The 18,804-nt window shown below is 30.3% G+C and overlaps 1 protein-coding gene across 4 annotated transcripts in view; it reads left to right on the plus strand.

Moving 5' to 3' along the window:
- LOC116768260 (phospholipid-transporting ATPase ID) overlaps positions 1-18,804 on the plus strand; it is a 43,125-nt gene that overhangs the window by 12,209 nt on the left and 12,112 nt on the right. Inside the window, exons 3-6 of one of the 4 annotated variants that reach the window (XM_061523442.1) lie at positions 825-1,109; positions 10,382-10,440; positions 13,429-13,641; positions 17,152-17,357. In XM_061523442.1, the coding sequence (XP_061379426.1) occupies positions 1,052-1,109; positions 10,382-10,440; positions 13,429-13,641; positions 17,152-17,357 (536 nt within the window). In that variant the 5' untranslated portion in view covers positions 825-1,051. Of the gene's footprint in view, positions 1-824; positions 1,110-2,053; positions 2,384-10,381; positions 10,441-13,428; positions 13,642-17,151; positions 17,358-18,804 lie in introns of those variants that run through there. The other 3 variants (XM_061523439.1, XM_061523441.1, XM_061523443.1) reach the window with 3 other exon arrangements.

Genomic DNA, 18,804 nt, shown 5'->3' on the forward strand with positions numbered 1-18,804 from the left:
AGTCAAACATATTTATAATGCTCATATTATACGTGTAGGTTTATGTTCGGAGTTCCAAGATAGAATCATCTACAATAAAATCGGTTACAAATATCATTTTATTCGATGGTATGAACAATACCTACAAAATACACATTGAATTATTTAACTGTCATAACGTATGTATAATAAATGTATATGTATATACATGCACGTATACATATGTTGTATAATAATAACAATTACAGAGCTAGAAATATTTAATATAGTATGATTAAGTTTGTGAACTGTTGTTCGATTCTTTTATTATTATTTTTTTTGTTATTTTTGTTTTATTTTTTTGTTATTGTAAAAGAAAATCTTATAGTGAAAGAAACAAAACATAAAAAAAATATTAAATATTCTCTTACCTATCTATCTATAATTATCTACATATCTATGACATGTAATATCTCTTAAAATTATTTTACTACGTATTCTGATTGGTTTGACCATAGATTTAAAATTGCAATGCTCAATTAATCTATAAAGATTTTCTCTTTGAACTGTATTAAAGTTTTACTTATCAGATTGGTGGATCGTATCGTCGTGTAATTAAGTAATAAGTGAACCAATTAATTTGTAAGGGAATATAAGTGAAGTAATATTTTAGTAATTTAAATGCAATTTATTTCTAATGAATATATCATCTTTATTAAACACCACTTATGACGACATTACCTGTCAGCGATCGTAAAGAACACTTAAAGTATTCATAGATACTTATAAATAGATGTAGATAAAGACACGTCAGTATATAACTTTGTAATTAAATAATAATATGTATATCGGTTTTGTTGTTACAGAATAAAGTGCAAAGTTAGATCGCAGGATGACTGTCACACCGCGCGGTCCACCGCACGTTACACCGCCTAGACACCAACATCAGCGACACCAGACGAGACCTATCTTAACCAAGTGGCCTTAGTTAATTATTAAAGTGTAACTTTTGTACGCCAGTTTTACACCGACCTATTATAATATAAGGTGCGAAGTGTTAGTGTTTCTTTTTTTTTTGTGTGTGTGAGGGTTTATGTGTGTCGATGGTGCGGCCGACATGGGAAAGTCCTCGGCGAGAACACATGGCCAAGGTGAGTTACATACGTGTATAATAACATACTACCTCGAAGGTCCAACGGACGGGGATCACGTCTGAAGGCTAAGGAAATTGTGAAAGGAGTACCATAGTTATTATTATAGGATTAAGCTGCGATAGTTTTGATAAGTGATGTGACGGATCGCGCTGAATGTATCCGTGTATGCAGGCGTTATAGCATTTATTTATGATTTGTCGAATAAATATATTAATTATAGAGAATTAATAAGAAGAAAAGATCTCTACTTTGAATGAATGCGGACACGGATATTGCTATTCGGTGCATCACTAGACTTAATGCCTATCACATTTTCAGTGACTTGATAAGTGATATTACGGCTTGTTTATTTGATGCCAAAGTATTCATGAAATGTACCCCTACCGCTAAAACTATGATTTTGATAATTAAAAGACTACGATTTTAATAATTGTAATACTTTGTTTATATAAAAAAAATTTGATCCTTATATAATAAATAGTAATGTTTATTAATTTTTATGACTTTATCGAGACAAAGGATTTGAATTAACGATAAGTTACGGTTAATCATTATTATATTTGCATGATTTCAATGATGATAACTTTATTACAAGTGCTAGGTAAAACATACGTAGGTGATATAATCCCGTGTTACAGGTATACTTTATGGCATTATATTTAACTAAAACGACGAAAGGCTTACAACATTCAATGTCAATATATTATATAAAACGCCTTAGTAAATTGTCTTACACACCTATGTTTTTGCTTTGATAACACGCCTGTTCGAACGTCATGTTTTACATTTATTTATTTTTTTTATTATACATTTCTTTGATATTATATCATTTTGTAAATTTTACCATAGTTAATATAAAATCCAAGTGTGGAAGGACATATTTCTGTGTGCTGTTAACACTGGCATGTGTAAGGCAACACCGTAGAGATGCGCGCGCCGCTGGCATGGCGCTAGTGAGTGCCGGAGTGGAGTGTCGGCCGCGCGGCCGCGTTAAGAGGGAGCGCGCGTTCGTTCGCGTGCTGCGTGTTCACATCTCGGGGTGGACGGGCGAGGAGCGCGGCATGGCGCGGCGGTAGCGGCGCGGATGTGCGCGCGCTCGGAGGCCGTGGAGCTGGAGGTGCTGGGCGCGGAGGGCGAGCTCCGTCTGCCTCCGCGACCCCTGCGTCTCTCCCTCCTCGAGCTGTTCGGCAAGCTGGTGCGACGAGACCAGCCCGCCGCGCCGCGCCGCCGCAACAGGCACAACCATCGTTTCCGTACCTTCGTTGCCTGCGGTCCGTAATATTATACTTTACACACATAGATAATGTATGGTATCTATTAGATTCTCCGTTCCCTCCTATGTTTACAATACGTACACATTATGTCACGTCGAAGATACTTTTTATAACGTGCGTACCTAAATATATTGTATGAATCATGGCGCGTTTTTAGGTTACGATCTCAAGGTTTGGAGTAAGTCTTGATTCGTGTTGAAAGCTTAATTCAAATGATATCCTGAAAAATTGCACAATGACCAAGGTCGGAGGCGCCGCGCCCCCGCACGGTCAACGTCCGGGGCGACGGCGCTTTAGCACTTCGCGTATGACCCCGCGTGTTCGCTTTTTATTGATTATCTGTCAATATTTTTCTCTTCTTTTGATCTTTACTGAAATATATCATCGTAAAACAGACAGATGCAAAGATCGATCGTTTAAGTTCGCTGTGTCTTCGGAAGAGCATCGTTAGACGCGATCGGAGACAACGTTTTATTTTTAATTTAATGAATTGCGTTTTCAGAACATTTAAATTTGTTTTGGTAAGATCGTCCGATTTTGGTGTGGAGCTGAATTAAAAATAAACCTTTACCGAATAACATAACACTTTGTTTTAGCCTGAATAACAAAAAAGAGTAAAGAATTACAAATATCGAATTCACAATGCCAAAAATTTAGAACGAGCTCTAATTGTACGGTGTACTCACCATGCCATTGTTTTGTCGCATTAAGGTTGTAGTTCGTATAGTCCATGGGTACATTTGATATATATCTATTTGCGTGATTCTGACCGTTACACGCACACAATTACGATGGCCGTTACTATGTGCGTGTATGTTATATAATATACGTCGTACCCATTACAAAATGTGTTTGACTCGGCGTTTTTGCTTTTTACCCGTGGGAGATTGCGTTCTGCAACATTGTCATATTATATGGAACAGTTGCGAATCGTGATGTACAAATGTATTTTATATTGTACATGAAGATATTGATTCAGTTAACTCTTATGACATGTATCTTTTCAAACTGTTATCACTTTACAAGGTACAGATTATAAATTTATTCAATTTACTCTGTGTACCGAATTGAATAGCTAAGGATCACTCGTTTAGAGTCGTAAAGATAGTTTTATCTTTTTTCATTAAATCGTAAAGGAATAAACACAGATTAATTTATAGCTTGTAAACGTTTATATGGTGAATTAGTAAAGTTTACATATATGTATACCTGTAACATTTATTCGTATCTGTAATTTAAATCCAGATATTAGATATGAATTAAGATTTTTGTATATATGATTTATCTACCGCGCGGACCTTAAGGAAATCTCAGATGAGGATATACTCTTCTGAATATTCGTTAATTTTTTTCATTTAATTATAAAAATCGTAATCAATTCAAATGCAAATACTTTCCTTTAAAAATGTTACTGATAAGAAAGCATTTAAAAACACTATGAATTTTTTTTGCGCTTAATTGAAAACTCGGAAATGTGGAATTTTTAAATAATACATGTATTACCAAAGAACCCTTAGTACTTTAAAAAATACGATAGTATAAATATTATTTATTACTATGTTGCTTTATGAGCAGACTGTATTAACGAACTATGTGATTATGTCTTAACAGCCAGTTAAATGTCCTAAAAATGTTATGTTATTTAAAGATAATAACATTTCATACATTTAATGTAAAAGAATATCCATAAATTTTATAAATATTAAAGTAGGAACAAGTGAAATTTTGTTACATACAGTGACTTTTTTTATGACACATGTGGCTTAAAATTTATTAAAATCAAACGATGTTTCTTACGTCGCATATAAGTTTGTGAATGTTCGCCTGTTTGTTACGTGTTATTTGTTAACTATATACATAAATTTTGTAGGAATTAAACTTTAAAGTCAGCAAAGCATACTTTAAATTCTAGTTAAAAAATTATATTAATAACATTTTTTGTGATCACGAATAAGTTTTAATGTAATGTAATGGTCTTAAAACAAATTTTCATTATAAATCAGTTCACAAGTGAATGAACAAGGAGTTTCTATTTGATTAATGAAAAAAATATAAAAACATTATGACTCATAGCACTATGTTTATATTTTGTGATATTCTTTTCGTGTTACTCTATGTAAACAGTTCCGACGTCGTGGGCGAATAACTGAGTCAGCCCAAAATTTCTATTTACAATGTAAGCGAAATAAAATATATATTTTTTTCTTCAATATATAACGTTGTCATGTTCTTTACACAAAATTTTCAAGGACTCACACTAGTGGCAGCTGCAAGTGTAATGAATAAGTATTCGTCCCGATAGACGGAATATTTATTATTGTGAAATGCGTGAATTTCAATGTATTTATTAAATTATCTACGACATTTAAACGCCATTACAGATGACCTTAGGACAGATTATAAATGTTTTATTGAGACGTTCAATAAAGTAAATAAATTTATATAATTCTAAATTTTATTGTATAGTCTTTATGATTTTAATATTAATTTTCATAATGTAAAGGTAACTGGGACAGTCCCACCTATGTTTTCACACAATCAACTTTGTTCTTTGAATATTAAAGTGATTTCGCTTTTTACTCTATCACGCAGACATTTAATGAATGAATAAGCAAGAATTTATAGTTGAGTTGAGTTTGTGTGCCAAAGTCTTAAGCTATATTTAAAACTGTTTATATCGAATGCACACCGATGCATATTATTGTTTAAAAAAATAATATTATAGAAACATTGATTTATATAGGATACAAAATATTACGTTCTAATTGAATTGCGTGCTGATTTTGTAAACATTACTGTTGCATTTTTAAGTCTCGTCGTATATTATTATAATGTAATCATAACATTATTATATTTCCAATAATAGTTTGATGTGAATTTAATATGAATGAGGCAAGTGGTAAATTTACGAAGGGTTACATAGCTTAGTTGTACATGACGCAATACTTCACGCAGTGCCATTGCTAATCTAATAACTGTAATGGTTCCTATATGAAGCTGTATTGATTATATCAAACAAAGCGTTCGATGCAATTAGTCGAGTGCGTAATCTATGTGGAAATGTTTGTTAGAAATCGGAAATTATAATATACACCAGTATAGACTGCTGGAATCGATCGGAGTCCCCGAGACGACGGCGCCAGAACAGTATGCTTAGCACAAGTTCGGATCGTCGCACTAAATACGAAGCGTACCGCGTTTCCCATTGAATAACAAACGGTCAAACTAAAATCTACGATTTATGAATGAAAAACTGTCGAAGCTCCGTATCTGCAGTTTAGCGATGCGAACTTAGGTTAACCCTGCAGGGGCACGTATTCAACAATCGCAGTATTCATTTAAAACCGACCCCTACTGTTTTATTGCCAAGTGTGTGCTGGTTAAAGTAAAAGAAATAAAAATTAATGGAAATTTTTAAATGTGAAATAAAATGCACTGAGCCTAACGATTCCATTAAATTTTAATACGACAATAGCTTCATGTAATCCGGAAATCTCAGAATCTTTATAACGTTCTGAAAGATAGTTTTAATCATACTTTTATGATACGTTTAGAAACGTTACGTTTGTGTGTGTGTAGTGTTTAAAAATCTAGTTGTATATAGTGCAGTTAAATCGGTTATCAATTGCAAACGATGTTCGCATTATGGGTTATAAACTGGGTTTTATTGTTATTCTTTAATTTAAATCCTATAAAACAGGCAAAACATTAAGTTGGCCATGAAACGGCTGATTGTACGTTAAAAAAATGTATGCTTTAGTACTATATTATTATTATATATATATATAGTAACAATTTTTTACTATAAAGCTCTATATGCCTCTTGGTATAATACATATATCTTGTATGTTTAATTTGTAATCTCCACTTTACAATGAAATACGGTGATCGTATACAAATCTTATGACGTATCAGTTTCGCCTTTATTCATACTGGATTTTTCTTATCTTGGCAAATATTTGATATATGTAACACATTAAGTGACGGTTGGCGTGAATCACGGATACAGTCGTTTCCTTTGAGCAATTGAAAAATTAGTGTCACATTATATTATTTGTATGTAAAATATATTTTATTCATTGTTATTATAACTGACAGCCGTTTAATTTATTCTTAAGTATCCTTTAGAGTTAGTGTGTCGGTAACTAAGTGAGTCTTTGCTCGAGATTCTCTTCATCTCGATGCTGAGAGCGTGGGCACGTTTTGATTATATTAATATATAATTTATCATACATTATAAACGAGAGTTTTATCACTAGCTAAATAATCTCGTGCAGCTTATTTTGAACAACATTTCTAATTCTGTTCGCGCAAATACAATTTAAATTTCAAAGTCGGACGTTATCCAATCAGGGTCGTCTTCCGTCCGTTGATCGTGCCGTGGCAATTAATATTATTTATTACTTTACACCGAGAAAATACTTGTGTAAGATTTTTCCGTCCAACTAATTATTTGTTCTTTGTTTACATTGAAAGTATCGTTTGTTATACAAAGTTACACGTAGTGAGTTGAAGGTATCACACAGTAAAAGATTTTTATTGTATGTACGCATGTGATTCTGACATGAACTTCAACACAATTACAACACCTTAATCAAAGTTATTTAAATAGGATTAGGTGTTGTAAAGCTTCAGTATGATTTGAGCAAAGATTAAATTTTTTTATTCCCTAAGTATATTATGCCATGAAGAGCTCATTTGTAATACCCATCTAGTTTAGGATCACTTTTCCTGTCTAGGATTATATTGTTCTGTAAGTAAGTAAGTCACGATAATCTTGGACTGCTGAGTGCGCTGCTAGATAAGATACTTTATATGGCCTCATAACCTAATTATTAATGAACATTTATGTAGCTCGCCTTTCACATATGCGACTGATTTTCATTGGTTATGTGTAAGTTTATAATTTATAAACACCATATATATATACATATATATTTTAACGGTATGTGGTTACAAAATAAAAACAAGATCTTTCCCCGTTATCCTTAATATTTTATAGGATCGCTATCATATAGCTGTATGGCTGGATTCTCATGTCAGTTTTTGGTACGCTTCCTTACGATAGCAGCTCTATTATAGTCGAGTGGTAATAAGAAACGGGGTGGCTTTTAGAAACTCACGTCCTAGCTCATAAAGGTCAAAGACCTCCGTATTGTCCATACGTATATTAAAATGTAAAGGGACTTTTTTATGTAACGTGGAAAAAATATTATGAGACTTAAATAAAACTAATATTTTTCGGATTACTACGAATATTTTATTATTTTAAAAGCTACATACTCTGGAAATTTTAAGTTACTTTGCAACAACCGTGATCACGTTGATTATTTTCATTTTTCCATTTTCAAAACTTCCGTTTTACAAATTAATTTGATATAATTCAGTTAATTAAAAATTTATTATAATTCATTTATATTTAATTATCTACAACAACAAAGTACTGAAAATAATTTAAGATTATAATTACTTATTCCTTCCTAAATCGCTTTAAATTTAACATTGTTTATTTTAACAAATAAATTAATACTTGCCCAGTTTAAAAACTTTCACTATCATATATCACAGACAATTTTTATTTATGTTATCGACTTACTAATTATTCGCTGTGGATTATATCTTCTTCTAATATTTTATTCATCTTTAATACCGTGGTCTTATAATATTCCGTACATTCTTGACCTCAAATCAAGTCAAATCTCATATCTATTTTTTTTTTCTGTCTTGCATCTCTTGGCCTGGTAGAATATATAATACCACTGTCATATAATTTACTTTTACAAATAATATCCTTATAGAAATTTTGAATCGAATTTTTGGTTTTATAATTGCTTACAAATTTTGAGATTTTTTTAATATATTTACGTTACGATTTTATCTTTACGTGCAATAAATTTATATTATGTTTTTCTCATGTATAATTAATAAATTTCGTTTATCTAAACAGGAAGGACTTGTCTGAATGCTTCTTTATATTTGTAAATTTTAAAAAATCACTGAATTAAAACAATTACATACTTCATTAAGAAAATATATATTTTTAATGTTATAACGTTTACTAATAAATGTATGGCGTATTAATGAATCGTATTTTCAATACTTTTGTACATTTTTTTTTATTATATCTTTCGTGGTTTGTCTCATATAATACTTAGTCAGAATAAAATAAGTCCTTTGTCAGTGTTGATTACATTGAATAGAGTTTGATTTATCTTTCTTTTTTAAATATCATACACAGATCTAATATATATGTACTTTTATTTTTTTTATAACTATCTCTATGCTTATCATTAGTTAATATCGTCACAACATACAAATACTGTAACACTAACAGATGCAATGATTTAGGAATAAAAGACTTATCAATCTCCGTATTTTGTATAGCGATGCAAACATGGGGGAATCCCACTTTGGTTACATATTTTTAAAATGGCCTTCATCCGTGCAAAGACTGCTGACGTATACAATGTTACAATGCATTTGTCAACTATATATGACGTTTTGATAATTATAAATCAAATATATATCTATGAGCCTATCAAATTTTCAGAATAAAGCAAATAGTTCATATAGTATTTGTTATTATTCATTACGATATTTCCAACCCGAAGCCAAAGTAGTGTTAATGTAGTTTCTGATTTCTTCAATTAAAAAAAAATATAATATAAGTTTTGTTATATAATAGATACGTTAAATGTATATATATACTTCATTAAATCATTGTAATTACCTTAAATGAAACTTGGTAACAAGTCAGTGTTCATATCTGTATAGTATAGTGTGTACAGTATTAATTAATGCTATGAGTTCTTATTTCTAGTTATCTTATGATTAATTTAATGGTCATTTTATAACTAAACTAAAGTGATGTCATTCAAGACGAATTTACGAAGCATAATTGATTTTAATATACGTAGTATTTTGTCTGTTTTTTCGTCCGAATGGACTTCACAAAGGATCAAAAATCAAAATAGCTCAGATCTATATTTAAGGTATCACTTGCCGGTATAGAAAATTAATTTCGCTTAATTTTATACAACGAAAAGCTTAAAAAAGCTGGTTGCAGTTACTTTCACTTTTACTAAAATTTGTTTCTCAATAATTTCTAGATTCAGACTTATTTTTAGATTCAGATATACCTACAGATTACGTATTTTTTCGTTCAAATTTAAAATCTTTATTTTTAATATTCTATTCCATATTGATTCACAAATATTGTGAAATATTGTGAAGAAGCGAAATGTCATCCATTTTATGAAATTGACAGTTAGCCAATAAATAAATAATTTAAATTATTTAATTGTTTATATTATAAAATAAATAATTGGTTCGTTTTCGATAACTATAAAATCAATTCCGTGGAATATAATAGTTACTACATTATGTAAGCGAGATCAATAGTTACCAATTATATCGTGTAACAGTCATTATTCGCACATTAAGTATGACACGAGAACAATGGTATGATGTGACTCGCACAAGTCGAGTTGGGAAGCCGTGTAACTTGAATTTACAATACCGTACGATCAAACAGCTAATGCATTTATATTGTAACAACATTATAACGAATTTTTAAAAAAAATCTCATTCCGAAATGTCCTTATCATTCGCTTAACATTTCATTGATAGTAACAAACGAGAGTATTAAGAGGATATTTTGACTGGGATACATAACATAGGTATATTATATATATGAAAAAAAGAAAAAAATTCAATTCATTTTAAAAAGCTTCAGAAATTATTTCAGTTTAAAAGGTCACTAGTAAATGATGATCTATATAAAATTGTTATGTTTTCAGCTGTATTCTTCTCTATATCCTATTTATTGTTGCCGTCGAGCATCATCTTCTAATATCCATTACACAAAGCAAATCGTGTGCAACACGACGTAATGGGAATAAAATGTGTTTTATAGTTTCGTTGCGAGTGAATTTAAACTGTCATTACAGTTACATGTAGTAACGACTCTCAAGCTCGGACTGTTCTTTGTTACAGAGAATGAACGGAGAATTAAAGCGAACAACAGGGAGTACAACGCTCAGTTCCGATATGCCGTAAGTTTCTTAACACTTTATCCTTTACATTATATACACGATTATAGATAGTTATATTATAATACACAAACACACACAGATACACATACACATAATATATACATTACCTTAATGCCGTTAGATTATCTATAACCCTCTATTTATCACCCTCTATTTACCCTTATCACATGTTTTGTAGTTTTTGATACATAATACTCGTATAATAAACCAATACTATCGTAATTTAAATTAAAGTTTTATTTTAAAAATATTATAATATAAACGTATAGTTGCATCATTATATATAACTATGATTTAATAAAAAAGGATCACTGTTGCCTCCTGTTAAATCTATTCTAACGACCATAATCGTCATCATTCCAATATTTATTATACGGTGCTTTTTTTTTATATTTGTTTTTATTCAATAAAGGAGTTTCTATTATTATTTTTTGCGTACCGCTATTCAGCCTTGTTTCCTTTTTTTTATAGGACAATTTAAATGTTATGGTTCCGTATTTGAACTCAAACTTTCTACATCCTAAATATAACATTACGTGACGTGCAGTCGTATTGCTAAGGTGTGAACACATTAAAGAAATTGACACTCCGGCGTGAAAAAAATTAAGTCATATATAACATATTTGTATTAAATTTACTTTAAAAATGATATAAATACTTGTGTTAGACCTAAGATAATATTGCGATAAGAAGATGAGCTTCACTTGTGTATTTTGAATGTAACCGCTTCTTATATTATTAAATATTTTATTTCTTATTTCTTTTCTTTCTTATAGTCATGTTAGTAGTGCATTGAGTAAATATGTTCTTATATATATTAAATATATTCAAAAAAATATGTATCGTTTATACTCTTGCGTTACTGTGACTGCTATATTGACTTGAAATATCAGATCTATATCTAGATCTGTCCCTTGATAATTTTGATATTATTGTTATTTTTTTTCTATGCAAGTTACCTAACTGTTCCGATACATACAATAGTACTACAACTCTATATACTGATACATCTCTTCAGTATAACTCTATCTATCCCTACAATAGTAATACATATCTTCAGTCATCAGTACATATTGTGTAATTTCGTGTTTATAATATTAGTGCAATTTTAATAACCTTATATCTGATAATCTTTTCTCATTGAATACGAGCCAGTTATTCATATGCTGGTCCGAGGTTCCGCCCACGCACACGAGGATCATGTGTCCACTTATAGTTAAATTTGGACAATTTATAAATTTCAAGAAAATATATTACATGTCCTTATGTGTTACTTCTCATTACTGTTAAGTTATATTATATTATAATCAATTCAAGAGTTTCTTTGTAACAAAGTAACAAACATACATTAACACATCCTCTCAAATTATCAAATCCACAATGTATCTGAAGTAGCTGGATATTATGTATGTAAACCATTGTATTGTTATGATTGATAACAATTAAATAGAATAATGAAACAAAAAATACATATAATTTTCTCATTAAATGCTATGTTCCATATATATTTATTACAAGTCTCGTTCACATCCTATAGTATTTAAGTCATAGATTTCCGTAAATAAAAACACATATAGGTATTATTAAAGAAATCCTGCTATCCTGTTCTACTAATGTTATAAAGGTGAAAGTTTAAGGGATGTATGTATGTTTGGATTAGCAAAAGCTCCTTAACGGATTTTGATTTAACGTGCCAGCTATGTAGATTAGGTGTCAGAATAAGATATGGAGCATAAAAATCCCGGATTCCATTTCAGGAACCATAGTTCCTGCGGGATTCAGGCATAATAGATGTACAATACAGACTGTAGATGTCGCTGCTGATTGTTTTGCATATATCTGTTGTTTTAACACGCTTTACACATATCTATATCTCTATGAGCCTTATCCCGAAGTCCCAGCGGAGGAAGTCGCGGACAAAAAAAGTATATATCATATTGCTGTGTCACGTTTTACATCGATCTATATTTATGCCGAAATTTTCGTTGTTAACGAGATCACATTTTTAAAGTGTTCATGACGGAAATTACTAATTTGTATAATTATTACGTATAGAGTGTGTTCCGTAGCTATATAAGCAATTATACATTTGAGCATACTGTATAATATACTTTTATGTAAATCTATGACAAAAACCTCCTTTATCAGTTTCATTCGTTAATGTCCGTTGTCGTTAAATAAAATTTTAAACAATGAATAAAGTGGGAAAATGATTAACATAATAAAACCCACCTTTATGAAGCTGAAGATGTTGTTGTTGTTTTGTGTAGAAATTAATGGAAACACCAACGATTTACGTTAATATGAAATAGCAAATAAGCTCCGTTTTCTAAACGTTTGTTTTTTATTTTATTTTTCATTTTATTAAATTTTCAATAATTGTATTTTTTTATAATAAAATTATGTACAGTTTTAATTCAACATATTAAAACAAATTGTAATACATTTGTTTCATTTAATTTACATAATACGGAAGTGTGTCAATTGTCTTCCATTTGGTTGCTAGGTGACGGATTTTTAGCGGTTTTAATTTTATTTGTATTTATTTGCTACTTTATATAAACATCAGTAATATTAAGTGCTTGTTACAAAATTTTTGAAACGAATTACCTACTATTATTATAAATGCGAGATTTTGTAAGGATGTAGGGATGCTTGTTATATTTCACGAAAAAATACTCAACCGATTTTGATTAAATTTTAAATTAATGTAACTAAGGAACCAGAACATGATATAGGCTACAATTTATTTCAAAATTTCTTATATTTCTCAGGGGGCAGGGTCATAATGATTGGTTACTTTATCTAATGCTTAAGACACACTTTACTTGTCTTCCTTAATTTTATATATATGTACATATATATATATATATGTACATATATATACATATATATGTATATATATATATATATATATATATATACATCAAAATGTAACCAAGCATATTGCCAAACGTTATTTGTCATAATTAAAAACTTTTGTTACAGAACAACTATATAAAGACATCAAAGTATTCAATAATAACGTTCCTGCCATTGAATCTTCTGGAGCAGTTCCAGCGGTTAGCGAACTTCTACTTCCTCTGCCTGCTGGTTTTGCAACTGATACCTGCCATATCATCTCTGACGCCCATCACGACCGCCATACCTCTGATAGGCGTGCTCGCGCTCACAGCCGTTAAGGACGCGTATGACGACTTTGTAAGTACGTTAGGACAATGAATATATTTAAAAGAAAACAAAAGATTAAAAAAAATATGGTTCCTTATAGTTGTAGTAGGAGCGCAAATAGATTTATTACATTTTGATTATTCCATTGAGTTACTTGTTTCTTTAATTTTTAAGACAAATTTCAATACCTTAAATATTGTTTATATAATTCTACATTAATCAAACAAATTAGTTATAAATGTGGTAAACAAAATGTTGAAATCTAGACTGCTTAATAATCAGTATCAAAAATGGAAGCTTTCTTCCAAAGTATTCATCGATTTTTCTCTGGCACATTGACAAGTATCGTGGCCAGTGTTCATGGTGATGCAGTCTTAAACATGACGTTTGTAAATGTTAAAAATTCTTTTAATACACAATAAAAGTCATTGTACTTGCATCTTGAACTCTGTAAGGTCATCAAATAGACTGTGACTGGGGTTGACACCTTTTACCAATTATGGTATACAAAAAAAATAAAAACATATTTTTATTTAAATTTATTATATAATATCGAATTAAAACCGCTTTAGTCGATACGAGGAATGAGTTATTGGGAAATCATTTGTAAAACTCTTATAGAGCGGTTGTTTCTGTTTGCGTATCAATCGATAATGTTCCGTTTCACCCAAATCACTAAACATTTGATATGAATTTCGGTACCATTATAATTTTATAAAATACGAGTCAACCCTAACTGTTGTAACCGTGTTAACAAGTTTAAGGGTTTAAGGTGAGGCGAAGACAGTCATTACTATGAATTAGTTATAACTTTAACATTAGAGTTTAAATTTTTAAACTCAATACTATCACAACAAACAGTAATACTATCGATAAAATCGTTAGTACATAATTAATGAATAATACAAACAGTTGAACGGTATTTAAGCAATTAATGAATTTAATATTCTCTTGAAGGTTTTTAGCAAATTAATTCAAAAATATAAAAAAAAAAAAATTACAAATAATAATAGCGAACGAATTTCGTCTTAAAATACTAATAGCATCATTTCGGTCTTGATAGAATAAAACGTCTCGTAACCCGAGATGAATTAGGAGGAGGCAAAGATAATTGATTCAATAAATTGAACGTGCTAGAGTCTTCATTATTTAAAGTAATGTACATATATTTTTGTGTGCTGAAATTGTTGTTGAGCGAATTCGTAAAGTTTATTTCATTTTTCTTTCAATGCATCTAAGTTCGAACGTGCAATGGTGCAAAATTTAAACGAGTATAAAACAAAAGTATTTAAATCGATATTACGTTATTGGTCAGTGATTGAACTAAGTCAAACCATTCTAAAGGAGCACTATCTATACTAAAGATATAATTTTTTTGTTATATTTTTTTAACATTACAACCAGAACACTAAACAGGAAACTACCGTTGTTCGCAAATTGAGTTAATATAATATTATATGTAATCCAAAAGTAGATTAACGTATAGACAGTCGAAACCCTACCACGGTAATGTGACGTTAAACATTACACTCACAGTTTAAAGTCTGTGATAGATACAACATTGATTATCATGTGCTTGATTAAGGAATGCACTTGAAATTTTCTCGTAGTAAATTAAATTAAATTAGCAATCTTATAAATAATGTATTCCCTCATACTCTTTATTACCAAAGGTAGAGACGGTTATTTTTATTTTAAAATGTTCCCTTTTGTTTGTTTACGTATTTTACGTAAGCGGATTTAAAATGTTTAGATCTTTATTTATTTATTTTTCGCGTTTGTATGTAGAAAAATGCACAGAGGCGAGTTTGTTGCTAACGTGCAATTTCTGTTAGCTAAGCTTTGAGGATTTGAAAAGTAAATATGTAGTCGGGCGAACATAAGAAAATTGGATTCTTATTTTTGCACAGCCAGCTTAGAGTTACATAAAACATTTAGTTTCTACCCATTCTTAATTTTTATGTTTGGAATTGTTTTTAAGTTCATAAACATATAAGGAAGATCTGTTAATGCTATCATGTGTGAAGTTGTTGTTACGAGAATGTAGATGCTGACTACGTCGAGTTCGACGTTACTAAAATCATGGTAAGATCGTTATAAGAAATCTATTTAATCCATTCTGTCTATACTGTCTAGTCTCGCTCTTGAATAATAAGACGGATATTTTAATAACCTACCGCATTGTAGCCGTATGAATAAATTTATTGTGCACGTCATTGTTTTGCTTATTAAAAATAATAATAGTATAAAGAATAATCGAAAGATATATTCATTATTTTATGCTTAGGCTCTTCCCGACCGCGACCGCGACCGCGACCGCACCCGCGTTTATTAATTTAATTATTTAGATCTTTCAATGCAATATAAACTCAAAAACCTTATTTTATTTCAGTGTTTTGTCTCCATAACATATATATATATATATATATATATATATATATATATATATTATCTTAAACGTTTTTGAATTTGAGTAATGACACACACACATACACATCCACACATACATACAAATAAAGAAACTTTCGTGTTTATAATATTAATAACGTTTATTGTTGGTTATGATACAAACAATGAGCTTATAAAAAACGAATAATTAATCCGTCAATGATGACCCGTCTAGCTCCAAGGCTATCCTCAGGTACAAGGCCTCGGATGCCACGGCATGGAATACTATTAATAGAAGGTACGATTTGAACGTTACGAACAGAACAGACGGCATCTTCCAATCACTGAGGGTAATGAGAAATGCCAATAAGTAATCCCTCACTAGCAGCTATCCAAGTAGCGTTGTGATCAAATTAAATTACTATCCTTAGTAAAATGTTACTTATAATCAGATATGAGATCGGCATAAGTCGTTCACTATACATTCTGTATAATATGTAATTGTATAGATATTCATAATTGTTTTCTTATAAAACATATATCGTGTGTTGTTTAATATCCGTATGTTTGTAGATAAACACGGAATCGTTTATATTTGGTACCAAAATAAGTCCTCCATTGCCGTGAATCTCGATTGCCATATAAGTGTATAAGTCTATAACTCTATCTGACATAAACCTAATAAAAATATACATAACTTTGATAAAGAAAATTAAATAAAGTACATTTTTTTTTATTATAATTTCTAAGAATAGTGAAACTTTTTAGTTATATGTGTCTCATATTACACGAAATTAATTTATGTTAAATTTTATGACAAATGTTCCGTTTGTGTCCGATAATTCTAAACAATGGGCTTCTTTTTCATTTAAACCACACTCACGAACATAGATTATTATTTATTATTTATAAAGTTAATTATTAAAAAATATAAATATTCTCAATAAAACTATTTCGTTGTTCATAAACATTTTCAAAACGAAACTACCAAAATATTAAAATGAAAATTCTTACGTTTACTAATTATGGAAAGTTTTAAATAAATTGATCTTAAATTATTATTTCGTAAATTCAAAATACACGGCTGAAATTAATGATCGATGTGTGATATTCAATTCAATTAAAACTAAGCGTAACCTTTTCAAAACACAGCAACGTCATCAGAACGACTCACAAGTGAACCACAGGCGAGCTAAGACATTGAGGAACGGTAAGCTGGTTGAGGAGAAATGGGCGTCAGTTCAAGTTGGAGACGTGATCCGGCTGGAGAACGATCAGTTCGTGGCGGCAGACATCCTACTGCTCAGCAGTTCGGAGCCTAACGGACTCTGCTACATCGAGACCGCTGAGTTGGACGGGTGAGCATTCATTATTATCTCCTGACGAACATAATCTATAGGCTGAATTCACACTACATATTATATGAAAAACTTCAAATAGGTTACTCTATTATCCACTCTTCATATTATTCAAAGTTATCTCTTTAAGCGCTATTATTATTTAATTCGTTCAAAAATAAAGAGAGGTATTATAAAGGAAAGAGTCAATTAAACCGTATAATAAAATAAATTATATAATGTTATGCAAGAAAATTAGTTATAATGTTTAAAGCTCACGGTAGCTACTGTAAGAGATTTGACTATAACGTGACTAATCCGGATAGTACGGGATCACTGGATGAATCATGAGTATACTCACACACTTGCTCTGTGCCCTTACAACCAGTTTTCGTCAAACTAAAAACAGACAGTATGTAGTTTTTATTCATATACATACTTATATTGAAACTATTGATATGCTGTGATTTAGGAGCAAAAAACTTTAAACTACGAGTGTTTAGTTCGACGATGTAAAGAAATGAATCTCAATACAGACAATACAGATTTTATTAAAACTAAAATGTTATGAAAAATATATATTTGCCCCACTTAAGTATGTAATATGAAGTGTTTAAAGCTATAATTTGAGATCTACTTAATGAAGTTATCATGGCAGTGTTGCCAAGTTTAGCGAGAAATATATAAAATTACTTGTCACTAAAAGAAAGCTGAAACAGAATATTACTTTAAGAGCTAACTAATCGTTTGGTTCGTGAATAATTTAACAGTCAAATCAACGTTTAATTTTGTATGTGCGTCGTGAAATAATAAGGAAACAAAAACGGACATTGAGATACAGAGTACAAAGTGGTTTTACTGACAAACTTCTCGTTTAGTAAGAGGATGTTGATATCATTGATTTAAAATATCCGTACGCTTAACCCGAGTTCGCATCGTAACCACATACGGAGCGTTAACGGTTTTACATTCGTAAATTTAAACAAATTGTAGTATTAATATAGATTATTATATTAGAACGGGGAAACGGTTCGTATATAACGTTACAATTAAAACTCGGGATAAGCACACTAACTTATTTGTACGACGATTTTTATTGTTTTATTTTCTATAATAAATGTAAGCAATAAGTCACTAAGAAAATATGAAATATAAAATTAAAAAAATACATTCCCCTGTACTCACGAAGCGTTCTAATTTAAACATCTAACCTAAGCTTTAAAAAAAATTCAGTACTTATACATATTAATTATTAGTCTCCTATACATTGTAACGATTTGGCTTCACCTAAATAACATAAAGCTATAAACACAATAACGAAACAAAGCTATTAGAATACAATCATATATTAACTCAATTAATAAGCAATGCTTCTAATGTGACAATCATTATCTGTTATATTGTTCCTACACTAACTAATGACACAATTTATAGTTCAACATGAACTTGATAAAGGAGAATAGCTTAT

This window comes from Danaus plexippus, chromosome 19, assembly GCF_018135715.1.
Source record: "Danaus plexippus chromosome 19, MEX_DaPlex, whole genome shotgun sequence".
NCBI lineage: Eukaryota > Metazoa > Arthropoda > Insecta > Lepidoptera > Nymphalidae > Danaus > Danaus plexippus.